Below are 26,036 nucleotides of genomic sequence, written 5' to 3'. Positions count from 1 at the left end.
TCAGTTTTCAATATCTACTTATATACTTTGATGTAAGACTGCAGTTTCATGCTCTGTGATAGGGTGATTGCTCATCGGTTTTCTGTTAAAAGTTTAAGGACTCTTAAATCTTACCAGTTTTGCTCTAGTTTTGATATTGAGCTGCCTCCAGGTCAAGATTTTACTCGTACCACTGTTTCTTTGACTCGTACAAAGCTGGTTTGAAGTTCTGCTTCAAGCGTCGTTCAACGTGATTCAACATCTTGTTGATCTTTGTGAGACTTTTTGTGTACTTTTTAATGTGTCTTTAGACCCCTTGTTTAACTTCAATTCAGTAATTTAAACTGTGTTGTGTTGCATGTTTTTAGCCTTGGACGCGAATTGTTTTGCTTTGATCTTTGCACGGTTTAAAACGCTGGACACGGTGTCCTCTGTCTTTTATCGACTAGATCTCGACCAAAATTTGTTTCCGAAGTCTCCTCTCGCGTTCGTTCTTGAGTTGACTGCTGCTGCCTCAACGTCATTTTTGAAAATTTTTTGTAGAGGTGAAGTAATCCGATTACAGTGCAATCGGTCATCAAGGATGCCATACGATCGTGATGAGCCTGTAGAAAAGTCGAGATCTCTTGTCGAGTCAGCATTGAACATCCTCGCATATACAGCACATCCAGTTGCAACATTGAGGACAGAAGCTTTTGCCAGACTACATCCTAACGAACTTTGGTTGTCTCAAATCACTACTGCTGGCTTCATAACAGGATTTGTATCTGGATTCTACTTGTCTGGACGGCAGAGAGGGCTACAATTCCTAGCTGAAAATGCACATCGACAACCAAAAACAACAAAGGGATGGTACATGTATCACAAGTATAAGAATTATGAAGCTATATATAGTGGTACTCTAGGAGGTGCACGTAATGGGCTGAAATTTGGATTGATTGCTGCTGCATTCACAGTGTCGGAGCAAGTTTTGGAGAAATATGTGACTGGTGGTGAAAGCTGGATGTGTACAACTGCTAGTGGAGTATTGACTGGAGCCGGATTTTCCTTTTCTCGTAAGCCGTTGCAGCCCTGATGGATTGATGGATGATCGAGGGCTTTATGAGCTGTGATGATCTGAGATTCTTCCTTGTAGATGGGTTTACACATTCATACCTACGTTCAGCTGTACTGATATCAGGTGGATGCGGACTCTTTATAGGAGTACTACAGGACGTGTATGCCATGATTACAGGATACAGCGTCAAGTACATGAATCAACAAAGAGAACACGTCGAACTGATACCATCAACCCTGATAAATCGATTCAGACGCGACAAATCTACTGCCAATTGACTGCCAATGTCGAGAAATTGTAAATCATTCATATTTTGTAAATTATACACGTTGTATATATAGAGCCTAGTTGCATGCGGTGACCAATACATTCTCTCGTCTTTTTTCGAGCACCAAATTTGCAGGACAAGGGCAGAAGTGTCGGCCAAGCAGTTCCCTAGATAGGCTGCCGCATCGCATATCCATACGCGCCATCACGTCTGTTGAAGCTTCCTCGGTTGTGCATTCCAATTCGACGGCCATAGAATGAGGGCGATTGCAGTCTACGATTGTGTGGGTGATGATCCAACAGAGCTTACTTTCTCTAGTGGACAGACAATCATAGATGGTATGTCGCATTCTCTGTTTGTCAAGCTCAAAAATCAACATTTTAACATTTGGATTTGTAGTTTCCGAAGCTGAAGACCAAGGATGGTACAAAGGAAGAGTGGAAGGCACATCTGTATTCGGTGTCTTCCCAGGGAACTACGTCCGATTTGAGGAAGATCCAGTTGTATGTGAAGAAATCAAATACTTGTTTCGAAACTGGGTGTTTGACAATGTTTGTCATTTAGGAACAACACGTGAATATACCGGCTCGTGGAGCGACTAGAGTGCAAGGAGTGGAAGGACTGCCTGGACCGAATCTTCTCTCTGCTAAACTGCAGCCTGTCGATGCTGCTCGACCTGTAAACCTCAACCAGCAGTTCCTCGTTTTTTGGCCATTGAAGCCAAACTTATTTGCAAAATCTAATTTATAGATGTCGAGCCTGATTGTTAAGGGTCCAGCAGCAGGTCCAACGCTTCCTGGAGCCTATAATCTGACGAAAGAACCGATAAAATCTGAAATACCGGACTGGACACGAAACGCTTTTGCTCCTCGCAAACCCAAAATCGATGCAATGGCTACTAGACAAGCTCTTATGGAAAAGTCAACTACATTAGCAGTTATGGCTCGTGAAAAGACTGCAGCTTCACGAGCCCCATCAAACGTTGGAACAGTAAATAGTATAGCTGCCAGTTTTGGTGGTACGACAGGAGCTGCTGCTCAGCCTTCAAGATCATTTAGTGGGTCTAGTAGCAGTTCTACATCATCGGTAGCCACCAACGTTGCCAAATTTGGAGTTGTAGGAGGCCCAACATTGTCTCATTCAACTTCAGCCTCGTCATTGACGAGTAGATCAGTGTCTGCGGGCGGTAGTCCAGCATTACCACGTAGGCCACCAATGCTACAATCCAACTTGTTGGCTCAACCTCCTAGTACACCTCCAAGAAATGTGGTTGCAGAACCAGAGCCTGAATCGGGTGTTATAGAAACGTCAGGACCTAAATCTGTTGCTGCAGCTGCTAAAGCCTTTGAAGCAGCTGCTAATGCCAACAGCAGTTATAATAGTGTTAATAGTAGTGTCATTTTTGGAGGAATGCCATTGAAGAAGACAACCTTTTCTTCAGTCAGTGCTCCAGCAGCTCTATCAACCAGCAACATCAGTAGTAAATCCAAATCAATCACATCGCCATCCAGTGCTACATTTACAGTCGTATCATCATCTGCCACACAATCATTCAATAATAGCAACAGCAGTAACAACAGCGACACACATAATAACAGCAACACCACTTCTACATCAACTCCTGCACCCAATCATCAACCAGTCAAGAAGGAAAAGCCAGCACCACCTCCTTCAAGGCCTGTAAAACCAGCCGAACTCAAGAGTGGAGTACGCCAATCAACAGTAGCAGCAGGGAACACAACATCGAACAGTGCAGACGACATTCCAGACGATGCCAAAACAAGATATGAGGATGTGTTTCAACGATATGATGCTAATAATGAAGCCATTCTCAGTGGTGATGAAGTACGGACAATCTGGATGCGTTCTGGCCTCGACCCTCCAACACTTGGACAGATATGGTATGAGAACATTCAATATACTCAGAACTTTGATGAACTCATCGAACGGTATTTCTTTTAGGGTATTAGCTGACGTGGATGAAGACGGAGCGTTGACAAAAGAAGAATTCTGCATTGGTATGTTTCGCCCATTTCAATTTAGTCTGTTGTATACGTGTTCAAATTCTAGCACCCTTCTAGGAATGTTTCTCATTGATGAAAGACTAAGAGGTGTGGAAATACCAGACAGGTTGCCGGAAAATCTCATAAAGTATGCCATGCACGGTTAATATATGAATGAACTCTTAAGAGTAGTGCAGTCACAAGTACAGTAAAGCTAAGTAATCAAACGTTTCGAGCCCTCTTACCAATTCAGTCTTGAATTCGTTATTCTCGCTTTTTATTGCCAGCTTACATCTTTGACTTTGTGATTGCTGCTGCTGTCGAAAGTGACAGGCCAAACGAGTGATTCTACGCGAAAGTTCAATGCGTTTATCCTTCTCGTTGTCGTCACGAATACAACGCAAATGGTAATTTCAATGTTCGTAATAGGAGACCTCGAGACTAATCACGTCCAATGCCTTGAGAAGGCTGGAATACCGATCTACGGAAGGTTAAACACGTAAAGTTCATTTCAAATCACGTAGATATTCGCCTTTTAGTTTTACTTGAGAGCAGACCCAGGGAGCAGAGTGTACCTGCCCTTAAATCAGTGTTCTGCAATGTTTTCCAGCTAACTCAAAAACTCTGCCTTAACTCGATGCTGAATTCTGCTTGAGGTAGCAATATGAAATGCACTTTCATATTCAAACATGTCATGCTCATACGTAAATATTTGATTTAGCGCTATGATCGCTGTTGATAAAGTTGAGAAACGGAACAAGCAAGCTGTGGTAGACGCACTTCTTAACACTGAATCCTCAGTCACGCAAAGTAAGTACTGCACAGTCTAATATATAGAAAAATGATTGCAGGCAGTCATTGAGCTCATCCCCTGCACTAGTGTCTGACCACGAATGTCTGAGAAAGTATCACAGCTATTTTTAAAGCACAGTAACATACTACTCACTAAATAAACTTTTTCGCATAGTCGATCGCAAAGAATCAGGATCACCACCTTCTTCTGCATACAAAAAAGAAGAATCCTTTTCTAACACGAATCTTGGCAAGCTTTGTACGGATTAGACTGAAGGTTTTCAGTGTGTTGTTTTATGACAAACAATACACATGTTACAGTATGATCCTCTATCATCCAAAAAACACAGCATCATATAGTTTAAAATCAATTCCAATCCCGTAAAAAGCTAAATACACGACCCAAAAAAGGGGTTGGCCAATTTGTCGGGCAAACACCACAGAAACATGATGGTAGGTGCAGCTTAACTACATTTAATAAGCAAAACGCTGATAAATATGACTTTTTGATTTATTTTTCTTGATTTTTAATTGTTTCTTTCAACTCAAGAAAATTGAAGACGGCGGTCGCTCATTCACCGCGAATATGGGAGGGATGCCTCTTTGCCTGCCTCTGACACACACCTCGACATTACACCATTACGTCAATGTCTCTGCACATCGCAGAAACCACAATCCGAACTCATTTCCGTATCATAAAACCTGAAATATTTGCTTTGAATCATTTTACAGCTCAGTTTTATTGCATAGGCTCTTTAAACATTTGATGTATCTTTGCTAATATGTACGATACGCTATTATGTTGTAAAGTAGAACATTTTATGATTTACTGTTTGTCTTTACGCATAAGATGACGTTTAGCATCTGCCAACATTTCAGTTTCACTCAAATCATCCGAGTCAGCAAGATCAAAGGTTGCTACGGATGAAGCAGCTCCAGCGAGCAAGTGGTGGAGGACTCTCCAGTTGACGGCTTCACCGCGAGAGTTGGCATTGATGTAGGCCAAAATCTATTTCAACCAATATAAAACGTCAGATTTGTTTACCAAACACACCGCAAACAAACAACGCCAGCTTACTTCATCACGATACTTGATATCACGAGACTGGGGTTCGGCAGAAACCGGAGCAGAAGAAGCACGAGGTGTTTGGCGAATGGCATCTGTGGCACTGGCACAACGATCATCATTGCCGTCCAAGTCCATAGCAGTTGAACCAGAGGCAGGTTCATCAGCCATTAGATCCTTTGACGATGAGGTCTTGGAGATTGGAGGTTTAGCAGCAGTTTTGCGACCCTTTGGCTTGGTTCTGGCAGGAGACATGGGCGCTCCCTGAGCAGGAGCAGAAGAAGGACCAGCCAAGCTGCTTTCTGTCACTGACCTAGTTCTATGAATAAAACAAAAAATAGGTGTAAGTGATGGGAAAAAGGAAAAAAACAGTAAAAAAAGCGAAGAAACCATTTGCACTTACTCTTCAGCTTCATCAGCAGATGATTCAGGAGCCTCTTGAGTCTGACGCCTTTTTTTGGGTTTAGGCAAAACCTCAGCCGGAGCAACGTTTCGAGCCATTTTAGAGCGTCGTCGCTTTTCTGGAGTTTGGACCTTGTCTTAAACAATATAAATATAAAAAGTCAGCGAAAATCAAAAAAACACATACTGACACGTGAAAGCATGTGAAAAATGACGTAATAGCAAAGTAACACGATACCACTGAGATATTTGAACATTTTAGCCTCCCAAGCAGCATCTTCCGTCAAACCATTCTCTTCGAAGAAGGCAGCCAATCTAGCAGCGCGTTCCGTAGAATCCCATCCAAGGAGCTTGCATACTTTCTCATGACAGTATGCACAAAAGTGCAAAACAACATGAGATTCACCGGGATTCATGATACATTCATGCGTTCCACATTTTGGCATCTTCAACACTAGAGAGCAGACAGAGAATGCAGTCATCTGAGTTTGAAAAATGGAGGTGGGGTTTTAGGTTTGGGAATTACGTCATGATTGTTAAAAAATCAGGCCCATTATATATAACATCGTAGATCACACTTCACAATATATAATCTTCGCTTAGAAAAAAACAAAGGATGGCCAAACCTTCATTCCAGTTCGCAAATCAGAGTCTGGAGTAGCGCCTCTAATGTCAATGAATTGGGCTATTAGCGAAATATAAAGAAAAACATAACATTTACTTACTCATTTGCCTCCTTTGTTGCAAATTGTAAATTGGGCAAGATGAAAGACAAAAAGGTCGAGATTTTTTGACCAGCTTCTTCAGAATGCTATAATATATGAATAGAAAAATCAGAAAAAATCCTTCATACAAAAAAATCAAAAGTGTACATGTGTATTGAGCAATTGGATTGATTTCGTCAATTTCAAGTTTTTGGCTTCACGCAAATAGTCATCAGTATAGACAAATTCAGGCGAAGCTTCATTAAATCTCTTTCTAAACTCTGCCTTGGTCAAAGTTGTGAATAGGGGAGCTCTTGAAAGTGCATCCAAGCTCTAAAACAGCGCAATGTATAGAGGTTTGACATGTTGCAAATAGAAAATACGACTGTTTAAAGATCTCAATCAAGACAAAAATACACGAAATCACGACACGACACCTTTCTAGCAGCCTCTGTGAGTTCCTTTGGTCCAGATTTAGTCATTTCCTTTGTTGTTTTGTTTAAATCAGTTAAATCAATGGATACGGATGGTTTGGCTTGTGGAGTAGAGGAGTTTGTTGGATATCTAGCGAATATGTTGGCAACTATTGATGTGCCCTCTTGCATTAGCTCTTGGTAAGGCAGCAAGACTTGCAAATTCGCTTCAACAAGAAAAGAGAGCTGCTTTCCAAAATCCGAATTTGGGGTGGAATCCCGTCGTTTTTGGATTTGAAAGGATCCTAAATGGATGCGCCATACAATGTTTTAGAACGTCTGTATCTACTTCTTGTTGATATGTTATCGTAGAAGGCTTGAAATAGACACATTTAATACAACCCTTGTTTTTTGTTTTACGCTCGATCGAGGTGCCAAATCAAACGATGCAAGAGCCAAACAACGACGAATCTCTTATAACATGGATTTTTAAATAGCCATAGGATCGAACTATTGTGTGTTAAACCAAAAAAATTTGGTGAGGCACAACAGTTCGAGACTGAAGACTGAAAGCCATTTCAAAATCCATCTCTCCAAAAAACAACATTTTTCGCAAACCACAACACACCAATTCAAGCTCAAAAGGGATCAAGCAAGGGATGAAAAAATCGAATTTTAATTGCATTGGAGTCATGGAATATTATCTCTTGATTCTCGTCCATCGGACTTGGTGGCTCGTCGTGTCAATTTAAAGAAAAGGTGGGTGACTGACCTCTGACCTTCACCTGGTATTCGATGTAAGCTGTGTGTTTGAACTAAATTATGATAGATCCAGTCACTGAAGAGCGTGGATATGTCGTCTGAAGTGTTGCCGAGGGCGACTTCGCATCCCTTGGCAACACTTCAAGGTCTCAATGCTTTGTCATTTTCCATCCCACACTTCCAAGACATGAATCAGACCACCCATGCGCATACATCGCTTCTAGATACTACCAACGACGACTGTAATTGATGTATGGGCCATTTGGATTTCTCTTTTCTACAAAATTCAAGATACAGGGTTTACAATGTGACGTAGGAATCATTTGTCTTTAATAGATTTTTGTTTGTTCATTTGTGAACTTAAAAAGGTGTTGGAAGTATCAGTGGAAATGCTCGTGGCAATAAGCACAGGCAAGTAACGGCGGCCCTAGCGTGACAAGGTGTAGTGTTAGTCAGTTAGTCATCTGTTGCGAATGTGCACGATTCAAAGCTCCTCGATTGGGGACATCGTTATCATCATCGACAACGGCTCTTTCCTCTCTTTCACAATATTCATCCCTGTCTCCAAACAGTATCGTTACTGTTCCCTGACATGACCACTTTGCCTTTTGTTTTACTCACCCAAAAACATTGACACCCAGAACAAGATATTCCCAAGTAATTTCTGTCGTCGAATAGCCGGTATACGTCCAATATAAATCAATGGGATTTGTAGCATCTGCAAGACAAACAGATACATTCGAATCCGTTTGCCAACTACCACCAACACCAATTCATGAAGACAAGATGACATCAAGAAGGTGAGGAAGGTAGCAGAGTTTTTGGATAGCTTGTATGTTTGGATTGACTCCAGGTAGACATGACGGAGGAGGAATTCATGGACCTATGGTTTTTGTTATGAAGTCAGTGTTGATGCAAGGTGTCAGAGCGACAAAAGAAAACGGTATGAATACAGAGGCATGCTTACAGGATGATTCCATTTCCTAGCAAATTCATCAAATGTGGTCGAATTCCACCAGTCTTGATAGAAATCACGATCAGCGAATTGAGTCAACTCTGCAAATGCGTTGCATATGCATTCACTAAAGAGAGTCAATGTCAGATCTCATGTTCGCACAGAAAGTCAACAAAAAAAAGAAAAACATGCTTGCCATCGGATACTCACAAGATGATGTAGAATATTAACAGGTAACAGACCATGAATGGTAACAGCAGTTGAATGAGTGTATCTGAAAGCGATAAATATGGCATTCGATCCAATACTGGGTTTACATAGTGTTCCACGGTCTAGAACGAGGGTGCATGAGAACAAAAACAGCACGAAGGGTATCGAATTTGTTGACTCACAATGTATAGAAGCGAGAAGGTACCGAGAGTAGCTAGACTCTTCTCCAGGACATAGAGTGGTCGAACCCTTTTAGATGATGAGATAGATCATAAGTTCTTGTCGTCCTCAACAAACAAAAAAAAACTGAAACGGAGCAAGAACATATGATTGCACGAGTCAGCCCATACCTCAAAGTTCGTGGATACTCCAGTTCATACACCAAAGTAGGAATCAACATATAATCCACAAAGTTGGCTACAGTGACATTATGAGGGTATGTAGCACCTTTACTCAATTCAAAATCCAATTCTCCAAGTTGTCGTTGAATCTGCTCTAGACGCGTTGAGACATCGACTCCTTCCAACCTCTTTTTGGAGTCTCCTGTCAGGGTATCGTGTTCTTGGGAGAGCTTCTCGACGAGGCTGGTCTTGTATGCCAATTCTCGATTATAGTCCAAATACGAATCTAAAAACGTTTCAAATGTAAGTTGGCGTGCCAAAACGAGCTGTATACGATTATAACGTACGCATTTTCATGAGCATTGTGATGGCATGCAAGACGAAGAAGCCGGATTGAACCTATGCAAACGGAGTCAATGATTTGAATGATGATACTCTCGTATTTGGGCAATCTTGGGCTTGAATTTGGCAGTCAAGTTTGACAGCGACCGATCTCTACAAACAAGCAAAAACCCATTCACGAGGAACGTATCAACGCCTTACCCAAGGCCAATCTTTATAGAACACCCAGCTAACAGCAAATCCCAAAAAGAATGAGTCCCATATATGTTGTAATAGCAGTCCAGCACCACGAGGTAGTTTAAATGTGACTATGAGTTTCTGAATTCCGACGACAGTAAAGCACGACAAGACCATTGCGAAATCGGACAATGCCAATCCTATTCCATCTCTAGATATGAGTCTGGCAAATTGGAATCCCACAGGGACACCCTTCTCAGACCACGACTTCCACATAGTAGTGGTGCCATAAAAGAAGCATGACATCCAAAATAGAACAAAGAACCCACGCTGTTCAGAGGTAGAAAGGTATATAAGTGATTGGATAGACAATAGATACATTTCAGCAAACATGTCTATCGTACCATGGGGTTGTTTTCAGCTTCCAGCGTTTCTCGATCCAGCCTGCTTAATCTCGGCTTGAAGTGCTGTTTTTTAGGCAATTTTGTCCTTGTGGGAGAGCTAGGACCAGATACAGGAGCAGATTTGGGTCCTCTTGCTAAAAGGTCGTTTTCCGAGTCACTTGTTGTTGGGCTTCGATGATGTTTGATGATTGTGTGGGAGGTATTGATGGTGGCATGACCGTTCAGGGCAACATTTATGACTCCGTTACGCGGCGATATGGATTTTGATACGGAGGAAGACCGTTTTGAAGCGGATCTAGTGATTCTTGGAGAAGAGTCACTCGCAGATGATGTGTGTGATGCAAAGCCCTATGTAAGTTGGAATGGTTTTGTGAGAACATTTGTTTGTTTAGAATACATGCATTAATATGTATTTGGAATTCAAGTCGTGACGACTTTTGGTGATTGCTTCAACGTCTGCTAAACACATTATCGCCAAAAGGAGCACCGCCCAAACCAATGAAGGGCGCTTCCAACAACCACCGCACCCATGGATACTGGCAAAGTGCAGTAGAATTGATGCATCGCGTACCTGAGGAGCCATTGGTATCTTTTTCCCTCCTTCTCCGTTGAATGGCAGTTTGGCAGATTTTGGTGTGTGCTCGGAACGTGAACTGGGAACTAGTCGCACTTCCACGGCGAGTTCAATTTGTTGAGCACTCGGCAACGTGTCAAAATGGTGGATCTGGTCTTCTCTGTCCTGTTTGATTGCTTTCTCGACGTGATTTTGGTGTCAACTGCTCAAACCATAATAATTCACAGAAAGTCAGCTGCCAGTCGAATTGCTACCGCAACTTGATATTCTAAAGCTGCATATATACCCACGTCATTGCTGGACACTACACAATGATTGCAGACGAGTCAGCAAAGAATACAAAACCACCAGCTGCAGAGTCGACTCAGCATCTTCAACAATTACTGGCATCGCTCGAGACTCTCGATATCGATACTCTGGACTTTAATCAACTATTGAAGCAAATGGTACTTGTAACACTGCTCCATCAACACATCCTTCGGCATTGTCGCTCAACATCTTATGTGATTTGTTATCATTTACTCAATCAACACACAAACTTGGGCATTGTCGCTCAACATCTGGTCCGATTTCTTATCATTAACTCATTCACAATCGTGTAGGAAGGAGCTTCTCGAGCCCTCGATGCCTTGGAATCCAAAACAGACAGCCTTATGAGTAAACTAGACGCCTTCTTATCGGAAGCGGAACTCACAGCAAACGCTGCTGAATCAAAGGAATTGACCACAGGCCAACATCAGATCGACCCACCATCATCAACATCATCAAAGGGTGTGAAACAGTGAGAATATATTATGTACATAGGTGTGGTGGTGGCAGACAAAGAAAACGCATAGTAGGAAATGTCGCTGTAAATATATGATTTGATCACACAGACCAAATGGCATCACTTGCTGTTGTATCAGTCTTCAACTAAGTAGACCTGTTGATTCCCGATCGGGTGTTGCAGCTTCGGTATGTCCATCAGAGTATGTGCATCGTCATCTAGCTCGGCAAGATTTTGTAGCAAGTCTTGGTCAGATACACTAAGATCAAATGACAAGACCTGCAACCTACGATAACGGAAATGATGAGCCTGTTTTTTAAATGGCAACAAGTGAGCAACAAGTAGCTTACATGTGCCGTTGAGCGCAAATGAGACGCTGTCGATCAACCTCGCACACCCAGTACCACGAAGAAACGAGGAATGCATTGTCATTCGTATACACATCAGAAAGAGTCTATGGGACAGATGACCGTTGGATTAGAGGCATCACAACATGTAACTTCCAACCAAACAATCGACGACATTCTCAACTCACCAGAGCAACAGCCCAATAATATGAATCAGCACGCAAGCTCGGATTAGACTCTGTCTTGGCCACAATAGCATTGAATCTCTTCAGATACACGAGAGCTACAGCAAGAACCACCTTCCCAACCCTCATCAATTTAATCACCCGTTGGCTCATGGCACTTATGTTTACCAGCGAAGCACGTTCGGTTACCATCATACTCGCCGGCGACATTGGTGGTGTCGGCATCCCAACACTGTTACTATGTATTTGCTTATTATAACTCTTCAATATCGTCCATGACGAGATGACTTCAATAGCAGCAGATATAGCCAACGGCGTTACGGGCTCACGAAGCGGTTCATACTCAACTAGATCATCTTCCGGATACTCAATCAGCCATGGTTCCTGTGGTTGCTGCACTATTGGAGTCGCAATAATAGCAGCATTCTCGGTATGTTCTACAACAGCCGGTGTGCTGATATGTATGCAATCGAGACTTGGCGACACGATAACGACTGGCTTATACTTGTTTACCTGATTAAACACTGTTTTTGTTGGTTGTGTTGTGCGGGTTCCAGCAATCACAGTTGGGCCACCAAAGGCAGCAGCATCGGTATGGTGTTGGTGGTTTTGCTGAGGCGGTAGTCGTGATAGTTTCTTGCCCATTCCGGGTCGCGATACGATTGTGTAGACGGTTTCCGGTGGTTGGATTATACTAGTGTTCCTTGTTTGTTGGTATGGTGAGTATGACTGGAATCGGGTACCTGCAGTCGTTCCACGGTATGCCATACAACCGGAATGGGCGACTTTGCAGCTAGGCTATTATATTAATATCGGGGTCGCTTCCAAAGCTTCCAAGCTTGGGTGCTGTGGTGCGAAGTTTTGAGAGACAGATTCTCCAATCAGCGTTTTGACGCAAAGTGATATCCAAGAAGAATTGGTCAGGTAGGTGCACTGAAAGGACACCTATGCTGCTTCTATGTATGTTCGGGATGCTCTCGACGTTGAGAAATTGCAGTTTCCAAAGTACGTGAACCAAAATTTGTTTGTTGTAGATGTACAGTTCAGCACTACATTAATTTTTCACCGGTGCTAGATACGTGTTTACACGGATTGAAGCGGTCGGGGTCTTCAGATTGTATATGTTGCTCTTTCACACGATTTCTTTTGTAAGAATTGACTACTGACCCATTTGCGGCCAAAACACTCGCTGTCGACTTTGTTGACGGAAGCGATTCGACGTATATCCGGCGTACCCTCGCATTTCCAAAATAAGACAAAGTCCATAAGCAAACATGCTAGACGCCAACGATCCAACTTTTCACTTTGTCTCGTGTTGATTTTGAAAATTGTACACTTGTTTGTCTTTACGCTATGCCAATAAAAAATCACATTAAATCCTAGCCAAAACTAGTACTTCCTTTTTTAAATTTGGCCTTTAATATCTACTCCCTTATTAACCATCTGTTTCTCCTTCGCTTCTAATATTAACGTGGACTGCTTGGTAGAAACCAAACTCCCATCAGATCCAGCAATCCATATCACCCCAGTAGCATGCAACCATTCATTCGCTTGTCTGATACCTTCTGTAATCATTTGATCAGTCACAAGATCCGTATGGTGGTTTTGCATAATAAATCCTAGTTGAGAAGCTACGAGTGATATTGCAAGTGAAGGTCTATAGGCTCGACACATGACTCGTAGTCCCTTGATGCGTTCACGTTCCACGAAATGATCCATGAGGTAGCCTGCCATGTTGGGCGCGTTGGTGTAGTTCTTGAAAAAGGTGTGGTAGTCGGTGGAATTGATGGCTTTACGTATTTTGAGGGCATGTATTATGGGAGGAGAGTTCATTTGTTCAGCCGTCAATTCAGACATTTCGATATTCAGTTCTAGATAGAATCAAGCAAAGCATGTTAGTATTGTTGTGTGTTGTCAAAGGAAAAAAAAAGGAAATTGATACGACGTAATCATACCCGTTCGGTTCATGGTGTGAAGCATATACAGAATGCGGTATGCCACGAATTCGTTTGTATACTTGGATGGAGTGCCAGAAGAATACAAGTATTTGAGCTGGGTCTGGCATTGATTGTACTCGCCCAAATCACTCTGCAATGATGGCGAAGGAGTAATGTGAGATTTTTGCATTTGTGGTTGTGAAAGCCTAAAAGACAAAAGTCGGATGATTCGGCTGCAGTATTCACCTTCTCCAACGCAATTCTGGCATGCTTCTCGTAGACTTCGACGGTGAACTCATTCTTGATACCCTGTACAGTCATATCTTGTCGAATAGACTTGAGTTGGTCATTTACATACTAGCGCGAAAAAAAATCTTTAGTATAGAATTATGAGGTCCTTCAACTTTAAAGTCATTTCTTACTGGATAGTTTGTGTTGTCATCCATGAACTTTTTCAGAACAAAGTCTAGCGACTTTCTCAAGATATACAATGGCCGCACTGTTGATGGATCAGGTGCCTATACAATACAAAACCATGTATGAGACAGAAAAAAGGCTGACGAGACTTAAACGAAGGACTCACGGCAGTCAATCTCAAGTAACGCTTCTCCAGAGTAGTTGAAGTACCAACAATGACATGTGGATCTCGATCATCGTAATTAACATCATCAGAATGGTGTCGATCTTGCATTCTCCTCTTGCCTGGTTTGAGAACCTTGTCTTCACTTCCAAATCTGGCTGCTCTCTGTGCTCGTTTATGGTCGTCAGCGCCAATAGCAGCCAGATCAGCTTGGATTCGAGTCTCTTCCATGTCGACATCGTCTTCCAGTTTTATCTTCTTCTTCTTCTGTTTGGCGTTTGGTTCTTTGGTCGGTTGTGGTGGTGTGTTGACTTGTTTGTTGGTGATGGGTTTGCTATTTGCAGGTATTTTGGTTGTTTTTACTGTCGGTGTAGGTGCTATTGATGCTGTGGTTGTTGTTGCTGCTGCGTCCATACTTTCCCTAGTAGAGAACGTATGATTAGCAAAAAAATACGCGACGGCAACATGACACTCACTGTGGCAGAGGCATCTTATCCCAATCTGTCGAATTCAAGGTACCGTCAGTCATTGCTTTCTTGACCAACTTTTGCAAAAACTCTTCTACTGCCTCCCGTCTATTCTTGTCTACATTCTCGAATGCGCGAAACACATATGCCCTAATTGATGGAATTTTCTTAGCGTTCTGCCGTTTCCTTTTTACTCAATTGCGCGTCCAGCTTACTTTAGAGATGGTGGATATTTCGCTGTGGTAGGTTGCTGTGGAGTTGAAGTTTGAGTTGGAGCAACTGGGGCTCCAGCTGGAGGCGGCGTTGAACCAGAAACAGGCTTGACAGAGTGATATTCAGGTTCTGAAACAGATGAAAAGTGCATATTAGCAATTGATGGCAACCAGGAGCGCGATTCAACAGTATTACTGGTTGGTCTTTGGTAGTTAGTCTTCCAAGGAGGCACATTGTATGCTGATTGTTGTTGTGCTTGCTGTGCTGCTGTAGGTCCTGATGAAGAAGCGCCCGCAGTCGGTGAAGTTGCGTATGCTGTTGTTGCTGCGTAACTATAAACGGGGTAGGTGTTAGTGACTCGCTGAGCAATTGCGATGGTGAAGCCCTTACCCATTCGCATAGTATTGTTGTTGTTGTTGTTGTTGAGTAGCAGCTTGAGGGTAATAGTATTGTACATTAGCGTAAGCGTATGCGGGCGCAGCAGTTCCAGGGGGGAGAGTTGATGGATCGTATCCATATTGAGCGTATTGTTGTGTTTGTTGATTGTATGGGGAGCTTGCTCCGTTCAGGCCTGGTGGAGCTGGCTGTTCTTGTTGCTGTTGCTGCATGTAGTAATATTGCTGCTGTTGCTGTTGCCTATTATATATGTTTGTCGAAAGATAATGTAGAGTAGATTGATATTTCCAACGTCGACCGGTTTTTGATGATGTTTGGTTTGGTAAGGAGGAAATTTGGTTACGACGAGTTTGCAGTCAATACAGAAATATACGCCAATACAATAATTCAAACATACCAATGTTGGTTTTGGTCCATTCTCGGTCAGTTGTTCCCTTGAACGAAAAACCAAACTTTGCAGGAGTTGAATCGGTGGAAAACGTTGATCTACACAGTCCAATACAAGGAGTCTTCCTAGGTAATCGACTGAATGCTATATAAAATCAAGAACAGAAAGCAGGCAAAGCTGACAACTGGAAATCAACTAACGATTCACTTTTTGAATTTTAGAACGTTAACGCTGGTCATGGACACCTACGCTGGACAAATCTTCAGAACCAGGAATACTAGTTACGTTGGAATGACAATTGCCCTAGGCTTTTGCCTTTCGACCATATGTGCTGACATCAACTCATAACATTACATCAGACAAGGTCCCAACGCCACATGAAGCCCTGCTCAACCTCTTTCATCATTTAAGTGTGCTGCCTGTTGCAAAAATCCCCTCCTCTCATCCTGGCGAAAAACGGGCGAGTGTTGCCATACTTGTGCGGTTGAGGCCAAAGGAAGAAGATCAAGAAGCTGCTGGTGTGTTTCTTCGCCCTTGGTTGCAAAGCAAATCTCGATTTCTTACAGATATCATATGTAGAGAATTCACCAAGAGCTTCCAGTCCGTTCGAGTTTGTACGGTTGCCGTGGGTTCAACGGGCAACGCCTGAAGTTCTATTTGCTAGAAGAGCTACTAATGAAAGAGATCGCTGGAGCGGCCATGTAAGACACTCATCGCTGGAATCATTTGTTCGTCCATCACCTTCTTCGTGATTTCTAACATACTTCACCATAGATGGCATTTCCGGGAGGTATGTTGAGTCCTCCATTTCAAACGTTTGTCTCAAAATCCATAGAGGAATTCGATGATGTGACGTGTCCTTTGATTTCCTAGGACGACAAGATGCTCCTGAAACAGATCAACAAACAGCTGAACGGGAAACCTTGGAGGAAATTGGACTAGATATCACATCGGAACACTTTATAGCACTTGGCCAGCTAGACGATAGGGAGATCCGCGGAATGCAAGGGGGCCAAAGGTGGTTGGTATTGTCCCCATTTGGTGAGTGACCGGGGTTGGTTGTAAAGTTTAAGCTTCTGGCCGTTTAGCGGTTTAGCTCGAGGATAACAGCTGGTTGTATTACCTGCTAAATATGTCTGGAATATGAATTTATAGCTTTCGCCTGCGATCGTCAAAAGCCTGCTAATCTTCATCTCTCAAAAACTAGTCTTCTTGCAAGTCACACCCTTCGACTTGCCAATGCAATGTCAGTTAACTGAGATCGCCAGTGCGCACTGGGTTCCATTGGGATTCTTCCTGCCGCCCGCTCCAAATACTGGAGTTGATGATTCAAAGAGATGGAGAGGAATTCCCCTCAGTATATCCAATGTCGTAGTGCCAGATAAATTTCTAGCAGGTCAAGCGACATGGAGAAGCTATACTAGAGGTTTCTTACGAGGCCTCGTACATGTCACTGTCGGTGAAATACGATATAACGGTATCTTACTGCCAAACGAGTATCATCCATACCACCACGCGGCAGATGCCCCAAATATCAAGTTAGGCCGGGCTGCTTCTCCAATTGGATTTGCAATTGCAACATCAACAAATGAACGTTTGCTACTATGGTAGGAATACAAAGTGTGGAACATCATATTTATATTGTGTCCTAATCTGTAACTCTTTAGGGGTCTGACTTTGTGGATGACCAGCGATTTTTTGGACTTGTGCTTTCACCCCGACGACCTACCCGCTTTATCGCTGAACGCTTTGAGAGCTCCTCGATACTCTCATCCAGACATTGACTTTATATTCCATACGCTTATAGCTGGAACACCATTCAGGGTTGGACTTGGTGTGGAAACAGGTGGTGTTAGTCGTTTGAGAAAGCCTGTGACTACAGATTCTCACAAGAATCATATGGAATGGGGTACGAAGCTGTGAATGCGTTTGTTGATTGTTCTCAGTGCTAATCTCAGAAATTCAATAGGCACCGCTATAAGATTGTCTCTCGGTTTGAGCTTGATGTTTAGGACTTTGGTGACGTTCGCTGCTCTGAAACATGGACCTCATCTTGTAAGGTCAATCAGGGCTATGCTATAACTGTTGCATTGCTGTTTAATATAGTCTGTTTGAATAATAAATGATCTCTCTTCATAATCTATAAAAGCCTTAAATTCGTGTTACGTTGAAGTTACATGATGGCCAGATTGATGGACCACCTGCAGCTTGGGTAAGTCTCATTAGGTAGTATTCCAGCTGGGACTCCAGCTATAGCTAACGAAAGCTGAAAATTGGGTCAGGGCGGAGGAACCGTAAAGGTCTGTATAGATTAGAAATTGGGATCGGTTACGTCAGTCGCTTCTTCTGTTGCTTTACACCGTTGAACTTGCACTGCACATTTTCCCACGATTTCGTGAGAACAATATGCTTTGAACCTCAAGATTTTGAGTAGTTTGAAGATTGATCCAAGTTCTAAACTGTCTGTATTTCATAAATTCGATAGGCTCTCTACGTCATCGGCGAAGATGGGCAATCTTCGATCATCATCAGTTTGGAAAAGATGGCTCACCCTCGTTTTCTCGTTGATTTTCATGGCAAGCTATATAAAAATCCAGTTTGTAGCACTGAGTCAGCAAGTTCTTACACTCTTTCTTGAAAAGGCGACTGCTGGATCATTGTTTTCTTTCTCGTCATTCAGCAATGAGCAAGGAACGCTTCGAGTACAACTCCACAGATCTGAACCTAATCTCTGGGCTTGGAACAGCTAGTCTTTATGTTACATGTAGGCCTTGAACGGTCGAAATTCGCAATTTGAGCTTGTCTACCTTCGATCACATCGGTGACCTAACGCTCGTGCCTTATTGAATAGACCTGGTAATAGGGCCATTTTATGATAGGTTTGGTGCTCGAGCATCGCTTATAGTGGGCTGTACTACGCAAACTTTGGGGTATTCGTTAATGTATATGAGTTTCATCGGAAAAATCACGAATACCTCTTCTGGTCTTCTTGCTGTAAGTCATCGGTTCTAGACATGGTGCAGGTCGTGCATCAACATCTGATCTCATCGATTGTTGTCACGTTGCAGTACTTTCAGCTTTTGATTCACACTTTGCTCGTCTAGTTCTACTATTTTTTGGCAGGATTTGGCTCAACCTGTGGTTATATGGCATGCTTTGGTGCCTCGCTGACGAATTTCAACTCAAAATATGCTGGCCGTGTGACTGGAGCCTTACAATTGCTTTATGGCCTCTCTGCTACACTCTATGCGCAAATATTTAATTCCAAGGCCTTTGATACTGGAGGTTTCTTGTTGTTTTTGACAAGCAGTACTCTTGTAGTCACGGTGTTGGCAACTATATTCATGTTTCATACACCACCAGAAACTGCGATCAGCCGAGAGAATGAGTATACTCAACACGAGGATGATGACTCAAGTATGACTCCTCTTCAGGCAAGTCAGCATTCTCGACCTTGTAGCATTGTGTGTTGATTTTCTGATTACTAAAATTTTCGAATAGATGCTTAAATCACCCATCTTTTGGGGATTTGCATTCACGTATTTATTGCAAAACGGTCTCACATATTGGAATAATATCGGACAAATAGTTTTGGCTACTCAGGCACCTGGTACAACATCATCATCTTCAAGTACCATCATCAATGCACATGTCACAGCCTTGTCCCTTTCTTCTGCTTTTGGTAGACTCGCTTTTGGAGTCGCGTTGGACTACATTGGAAAGTACCATGAACCTGGAAGTCTATTATTGGGATCCCAGATAGTGTTGGTGATTCCACATGCTGTATTGGCTGCAGGAAGTGCGTCTCCACAAATACTGTGGATGTGCTCTATCTTGATCGGGCTTGCCTTTGGATGCTCAAGTGCTCTTTGGCCACCACTTACTCGAAAGTACTTTGGTTCGCGTTACTATGGTAGTGCTATGGCGCTTGTGACTGGTTTTGTTCCTGCGTATATATTTTGCTCAAATCTCATTTTTGGAAGATGTAAGTTAAGCATGACAGAGAAGCTACAGTAGTGGTTGAATGAATGTCGCAGGCTGATTGCCATCCTGACTGACTCGTTTTTTCCCATATAGTCTATGATAGCTCTTCTGATTCTAATGGGATATGTTATGGTGCTGATTGCTATAGAATTGCGTTTGTGATCTTCTCTATAGTCCAGGTGGTCCCTATTTTAATGAGTGGGCTTGTATATATGCTCAAGACTCGCGTGCCTGTATCAAAAGGGGCCGAGAAGGACCTGATTGTACCGGATGACACGCATTCAAATAGATTCGACACCAAAGAGAGCACAATCACAGGTGATCACTCAGAGGGTAATAACCTAAATGAAGGAGTAGCTCCAGGATTACCTATGGAACCATATCATTCAACTTCAACCTATCCATGGAAACGTCATGTAATCGAACTTCAAGGAGCACGTATCCAAGAGTGAGACATACAAAAGAATGTCAATTATCTTGCTGAATACGCGTAAACTTACATAGTAAATACCTAAAAATAATTTCCAAAACACTTGCGTGCACAACTCGTGACGCACAACTCAAGTCGACGCACCGGACGCAGATTGAGAGAGAGAGAACCTTACATGAGCAAATGAGCATTCTCACAACACACAGCCCTCCTATTGCCACCGCTTCCAGCACTTTGGTCACCACAACTATCCCTCCTTTAATAAATCGAGTGGTAACTGCCGCAACAAACATTCAAACATCAACTGTAAAAGCAGGCCCACAAACAATTATGGCTTCTCCCGCACCTATACCAGCAGCAAGCAAACAAGCCATAGCTTCGCCTGTTACTGCAGTCTCCCCTGCTCCTATTATCAATAGTATTATACCGCCCTCTGCAACCATCTCATCAATTCCTTCGAACACCACCTCGAGTCCCGCCTTGGAATCTCTTATACCTAGCACTGTAGTTCCAATCCAAGCTAGTAGCTCAACCCCTGGCTCAAGTTCCACAAGGTACGTTATTAACAACTATTTCTGTATAACGTCCAATGGCTAATTCTTTTGCTTTGTTTGCAACGGCTAATTTATTTCTGACTTTTCCTTAGTCTCGCTGATCAGAACTCACAAGTGGTCGTCAATGTGCCTGTTACTGTTGGAGCGATTGTTGGAGGAGTTGGCTTGTTATTCATCATTGTTTTAGTGATGGTGCTACTTAGACTTCGAAATCTGGGAAAGCCGCTTAGGCCATCATATAATACAACACGTCGACCTCCTCCGGTGTTTGGAGAAAATGGTTTCCATCCACGACTCGTTGGAGCTCCTCAATACGATCGTGCCATTAGATCAGACATTTCCGAAATCAGTGTCAGTTCAATGACGAGTAGTAACAGTAGTAGTCTTGCTCGTCAACGCGCCATTCAGGAAGCATTGGCAGCATCAATGCCCCTTCCTGCTAATTTGGGTGTAAAACAAAGTCCTCAACGTCGTCAAAGTATGAATCGCAACTTTGCTGCGTTGGCTAGCAATGCAACAGTTGGTGGCACTGGCGCCACTAGCACTGAAGCATTCGGTGGTGCTAGCAATGCAGCTGATCCTGCTATTGTTGGAGTAAATAATGGTAATGATGGTGGTGTTGTGAACCCACAACTTGTGTTGGGAAGGGCTGCAATCGTGTCCCACAATTATGAGGCAGTCTTGCCTGATGAATTGCCTCTGCAAGTTGGTTCACTTGCTGATATTGTAAGCTTTTCCATCCTGTTTCACTTTGGGTTGCTGTCTCACAAGTTATCTCATCGCCTTCTCTCCTTTAGTATCAATTCTTCGAAGACGGCTGGTGCTTTGCCAGAGTCGGCGATAAGATGGGTTTCATCCCTGTCAATTTTGTCAACTTGATCTAGATTTGTATTTGGTGTTTTGTTGTAATTTACTATTTACCACTTTTGCTACACCTATATTTTGCTGTGAAAGATTTGATGTGCCGACGGGTATTTTCAGTTCGGATAGTCTCAGAACTAGGCAAAGAACTGGTATTGACATTGATCGTGTTGCCGAAGCTTGTTTGGATTTAAGCGATTGTTTCATAGCACATCACCAAACATCTAGTGACAATGAACGGAGCACCATCTGAGCAAAGGAGCAATAAAGGTGGATCGGCTGCGGAGACTGTATCTGTGGTAGTCCGAGTCAGACCACTGGGAAAGGATGGGATTCCATTAGACAACAATGGTGCAAGCTTTTCAGCATCGGTACTTCCCCCAGACCAAGGCTTGAAAGGATCTGTAGTCAGCGTAGTGGATTCTCGTGTATTGATATTTGGTATGTCGCAATATCTATTAGAACGTTCCTTTCCTTGTATTGTTGGCATTGGAATCAGGTCATCATCAAACTCTTAAACTCACATCTTTTCGTTACATTCGTTCTTTCTAGATCCTGTTGACAGGAGTGGCTTAAAGCAACCGAAATATCATCATGGTAGTCGAAGAAATAAGGAGGTGCGGTACGCTTTTGACAAAGTCTTTCGGGAAAGTGCTACGCAGCAAGAAGTCTATGAGAAAACTACACAGCCATTGATTGACTCCGTATTGAATGGCTTCAATGCTACTGTACTGGCTTATGGAGCTACCGGTGCTGGTAAAACTCATACCGTCACTGGAACATCCTCACAACCTGGTATCATCTTCCGAGCCATGAAGGACTTGTATCAACGCATTATCGACGAAAAGGCAAACAAGGTCATTGAAGCCTCGTTATCGTATCTCGAGGTTTATAATGAGACCATCCGAGATCTATTGACGCAATCTGAAAACTTGGATTTACGAGAGGATGAAACCCATGTCGAAGCAGTCGGATTGAGTGAGCATACGCCAGAGTCGGTCGATAGTGTTATGAAGCTGCTGCTGTTGGGAAACAATAATAGGACAAAAGCTAGTACAGAAGCTAATGCCACTAGCTCCCGAAGCCATGCTGTGTTGCAGATTCATATCAAGCAACGTGAACGCGGTGTTAATGTTTCCAGTCGTTATACAAATGCCACTCTCACTATTATCGATTTGGCTGGAAGTGAGGTAAACGATCTTACTGGGTTCTTCAGGCAGTTTGATGCTAAAGCCGCTAACACTGTAGAGAGCCTCTGTCACAAGCAACAAGGGTAAACTGTTGCATGAAGGAGCAAATATCAATCGGTAAGTCAAATCAGCTCCTTCCCATCAAAGCTTGCTTCTCAAAGCATTCGTCGATAGGTCGCTCTTGGCTTTGGGTAATTGCATCAACGCCTTGTGTATAGGAAGGACAAATCACATACCGTATAGGTAATCAAAAGCTAATCGTATGTCTTCTTACGATGATTTTAACAATGATACACAGGGATTCGAAATTGACGCGATTGCTCAAGCATTCATTTGGAGGTAATTGCAAAGTCGTCATGATTGCAAATGTGAGTCCAGCTCCACAACATTATGAAGAGACTCGCAACACACTCCAATACGCAAACAGAGCCAAGAATATTGAGGTATAGTGGACGCCGGAAACCAAAGTCTATTGATACATCTGCTGACATTTTCATTGCGGGCAGACGAAAGTCGAACAAAATGCTATCAACCTAGATTATCATATTTCCCAATATCCAATGATTATAGCCGAGCTTCGAGCACAAGTAGATGATCTGAAAGGACAACTAGAAACTTACAGACTGCAAGAAACATCCACGGGAGCACCATTATCTAAGCCAACAATACGAACTCCTATAAAACCAGCTCCAATAGGTCATCACCAGCCACTCGAATCGGATTTACGTCGAATTCGATCACTATATAGCAAGCTTGCAGATCTTACCCGTCAAAATGTAACGGCAAGAGTCACTATGGAAAATCACGAAAGTTGGTCGCAACTTATAAGTGTCATTAAAGATGAGCTTCCAAATAATGATGACTCTACAGGATACTGGAATACATTTGGTGACTTGATGGCAAACGGAAGAGAGACCTTGACCGAGATTGGCACCAATCTGACGGCATACTCTGACGAGATTGCCAACAGGATGGAACAGCTGGCTACGAAAATCGAGCAGACTGCTTCAACTATCCGCCATGATAACGATGTAGATGAAACACTAAAAGATAGATTGAATCTCGAAATTCAAGTCTTGGAATCTGGTCTCAAGAATGTTGAACTCTCACAACGATTACAGCTTCAAGCTTCGATACAAACTCGCCAACAAAAGTCTTTATGGAATATGGCAAAGCAATCAGTCCGTAACATTAAAAGCATGACGAAGAATGACGAGACTGTCGCATTTCTTGAAGCATCGGGTCTGGTTAATGTCACGAATGAAAGTCAAGACACACTCGCTGAGCTGGTCATGAGCTATGAGGATATGGATGATGTTGATATCTTTGCTCTCATGGCTGATATAAGTGATGATGAAGATAGTGTAGGTGTTGAGGGGCAAAATAGTGCAGCACAGGAAGTTATCAAAACAAGTAAGATACCTACACCGGTACGAGGTAATAGTCCATCACCAGTAAAAACATCCGCTGCATTACTAGTGGAACAGAATCAAAAGAACGTTGTCGTTGTAGATTCTAATATGGCCAGTGACGATATGATAGTCGACTCTGTAGACACGGTAGATCTCATAAACACCATACCTCCAGACTCACTGGCACTAGCTAGCGTTGCTAAAACTTCACCACCACCACCTGCTCATAACGATAGCGCCTTGTCTGCAGTCACTCCAATGCACAAGAAACGACACCGTGACATGGACAATGATACTATAGATCTAGACGCTACACCCATGGCTAAAAAACCTAAACAGGGAGGCGCGCTAGTGCCAAAGGTGCAACCTCAACTGATGTATAGCCTGGCTGCTCCTGTCGAAAGGACATTGGCTGATTTGCCTCCCTTTGAGGAAGATCCAGCCACGCCTCGTCCATCCAGCCCCATAGTACAATCAGAAACTGCTCGAAAGACTAAACGAGGTCGCAGCCACCGAAAATCATTAATACCTTTACCAGCTTCTGTAAGACGAGCAACCATGTCACGATCCTTGTCTCCGGATGACGAACGATCAGGCACAGATGATAGTCAATCGAGTATCTCTAGTGTAGATGATGTGATTGCCGTACACGATGATCATGAAGACACAACTGCAGCAAAAGGAAAAAGAAGTCGTAGCGGCCATAGTAAAGCAAATAGCCCTATAGGTGTACCGATAGATTTGATTGGTACTACTGAAATTGACTCTCCTATCACAACTCCTCCAAAGAAGGGCAGAGGACGTGGTAGAAAATCAAAGTCAAAGAAGAATAGTGCAGTTGACTCGGATGAAGTGACTGTTGAAGATATCAACACCGAAGTGTCAGGCAAAAAAGCACGTAATAAGAAGGCTCGTGTTACAGCTCCTACTACTCCCGTTGAATCGGCTGAAGATGCTGCTGGTGATGGAGGTGAAAGACGAATCACAAGAGCTAGTGCAAGAGCCTCAAAGGCATAAACAATCTTGTTGGGATTTGAGTCAACAGTAGTGACAGGAAATAAAACAAAGGAGACGAAGTGTAGCATAGTGTCTTTCAGATATTGTCGAGAAATGACATTCTCTGATATTGTACAAACATAACCAGACTTGTTGAAATAATCGAAATGAATCGTCACGTCCCGGTTTTACTATCGCAATGGAACTTAAGAGCGTGAGACGAAACAGCTACCCTACACGAACGTGCCGGGAACTGACTTGACTCTTGAAGACGGCAGGTGGGAAGAGATATAGAGTTTGCGTCAATACTACTGTCTCAACATTTATAGTGGTAACAGCCTCCGACGCGTCTAAAAGCACTCCAAATAATGATGAATACGTGGAAACAAGCATCGTTTTGTCTCCTCGAAGATCTCAAGTTTCTAGTTGATAGGAATTCAATGATTTTTCTTTTCTTCCTTTTTCTGACATTTCAAAAACTCGTGACCAACTCCGATATGAGTGGTTGTGAAAGAGTCTGGCGTTTTCCAGACCTAGGAGGAGGGTTTCTGACGGATGGGTGGACTCGGTGACTTTGGGTAGGCAGCTTGGATTCTACCACAAGGCTTCTGTGGTTTGAAGGGCTGTTCACTCGAATACCATTGAAGATCGTCCAAATTCGACAGTATTAGAACAACGTGCGAGCACTATTAGAACAACGTGCGAGCACTGGTCAAGATGGCTGCTTTGGTAGACTTTGGGACCTTGGGTGGCAGGGATTGTTGTTAATTGTTCACCTTGTTTTTTTCGCCTGACGACCCATGTTGGCACTCATTCTCCACTCGGTCTGTCAAAGCGGCCAGACGGTTGAAGACGTTGGCCGTTAGCTTTACATGTCTTCG

The 26,036-nt window shown here is 43.0% G+C and overlaps 5 protein-coding genes across 5 annotated transcripts; 3 read left to right on the top strand and 2 right to left on the bottom strand.

Annotated features, from left to right (window-relative positions):
- Positions 1-562: 562 nt before the first annotated feature.
- Positions 563-1,314, top strand: SmJEL517_g00685 (uncharacterized protein; the record flags this gene model as incomplete). Its single annotated transcript, XM_031166614.1, has 2 exons — positions 563-1,034; positions 1,115-1,314. The coding sequence occupies 2 exons, from the start codon at positions 563-565 to the stop codon at positions 1,312-1,314; spliced, it is 672 nt and encodes a 223-aa protein (XP_031027344.1).
- A 246-nt stretch (positions 1,315-1,560) lies between these two features.
- On the top strand, positions 1,561-3,474 carry SmJEL517_g00684 (uncharacterized protein; the record flags this gene model as incomplete). The annotated part of the gene is made up of 6 exons (XM_031166613.1): positions 1,561-1,642; positions 1,704-1,807; positions 1,869-1,982; positions 2,055-3,205; positions 3,267-3,322; positions 3,386-3,474. The coding sequence occupies 6 exons, from the start codon at positions 1,561-1,563 to the stop codon at positions 3,472-3,474; spliced, it is 1,596 nt and encodes a 531-aa protein (XP_031027345.1).
- A 4,585-nt stretch (positions 3,475-8,059) lies between these two features.
- SmJEL517_g00683 (uncharacterized protein) lies at positions 8,060-10,458 on the bottom strand (the record flags this gene model as incomplete). Its single annotated transcript, XM_031166612.1, has 9 exons — positions 8,060-8,329; positions 8,414-8,528; positions 8,612-8,733; positions 8,794-8,860; positions 8,962-9,238; positions 9,300-9,351; positions 9,496-9,801; positions 9,876-10,223; positions 10,447-10,458. 9 exons carry the CDS (start codon positions 10,456-10,458, stop codon positions 8,060-8,062), a joined length of 1,569 nt encoding a protein of 522 aa, XP_031027342.1.
- Positions 10,459-13,151: 2,693 nt separating this feature from the next.
- On the bottom strand, positions 13,152-15,757 carry SmJEL517_g00682 (uncharacterized protein; the record flags this gene model as incomplete). The annotated part of the gene is made up of 9 exons (XM_031166611.1): positions 13,152-13,618; positions 13,703-13,835; positions 13,931-14,041; positions 14,107-14,202; positions 14,268-14,685; positions 14,741-14,881; positions 14,947-15,276; positions 15,335-15,580; positions 15,738-15,757. 9 exons carry the CDS (start codon positions 15,755-15,757, stop codon positions 13,152-13,154), a joined length of 1,962 nt encoding a protein of 653 aa, XP_031027343.1.
- A 6,033-nt stretch (positions 15,758-21,790) lies between these two features.
- SmJEL517_g00681 (uncharacterized protein) lies at positions 21,791-25,176 on the top strand (the record flags this gene model as incomplete). The annotated part of the gene is made up of 6 exons (XM_031166610.1): positions 21,791-21,998; positions 22,110-22,747; positions 22,806-22,864; positions 22,922-22,990; positions 23,046-23,190; positions 23,254-25,176. 6 exons carry the CDS (start codon positions 21,791-21,793, stop codon positions 25,174-25,176), a joined length of 3,042 nt encoding a protein of 1,013 aa, XP_031027340.1.
- Positions 25,177-26,036: the final 860 nt, after the last annotated feature.

This window comes from Synchytrium microbalum (genome assembly GCF_006535985.1).
Source record: "Synchytrium microbalum strain JEL517 chromosome Unknown SmJEL517_scf0002, whole genome shotgun sequence".
NCBI lineage: Eukaryota > Fungi > Chytridiomycota > Chytridiomycetes > Synchytriales > Synchytriaceae > Synchytrium > Synchytrium microbalum.
This window is presented reverse-complemented; position numbering and strand designations above follow the sequence as displayed.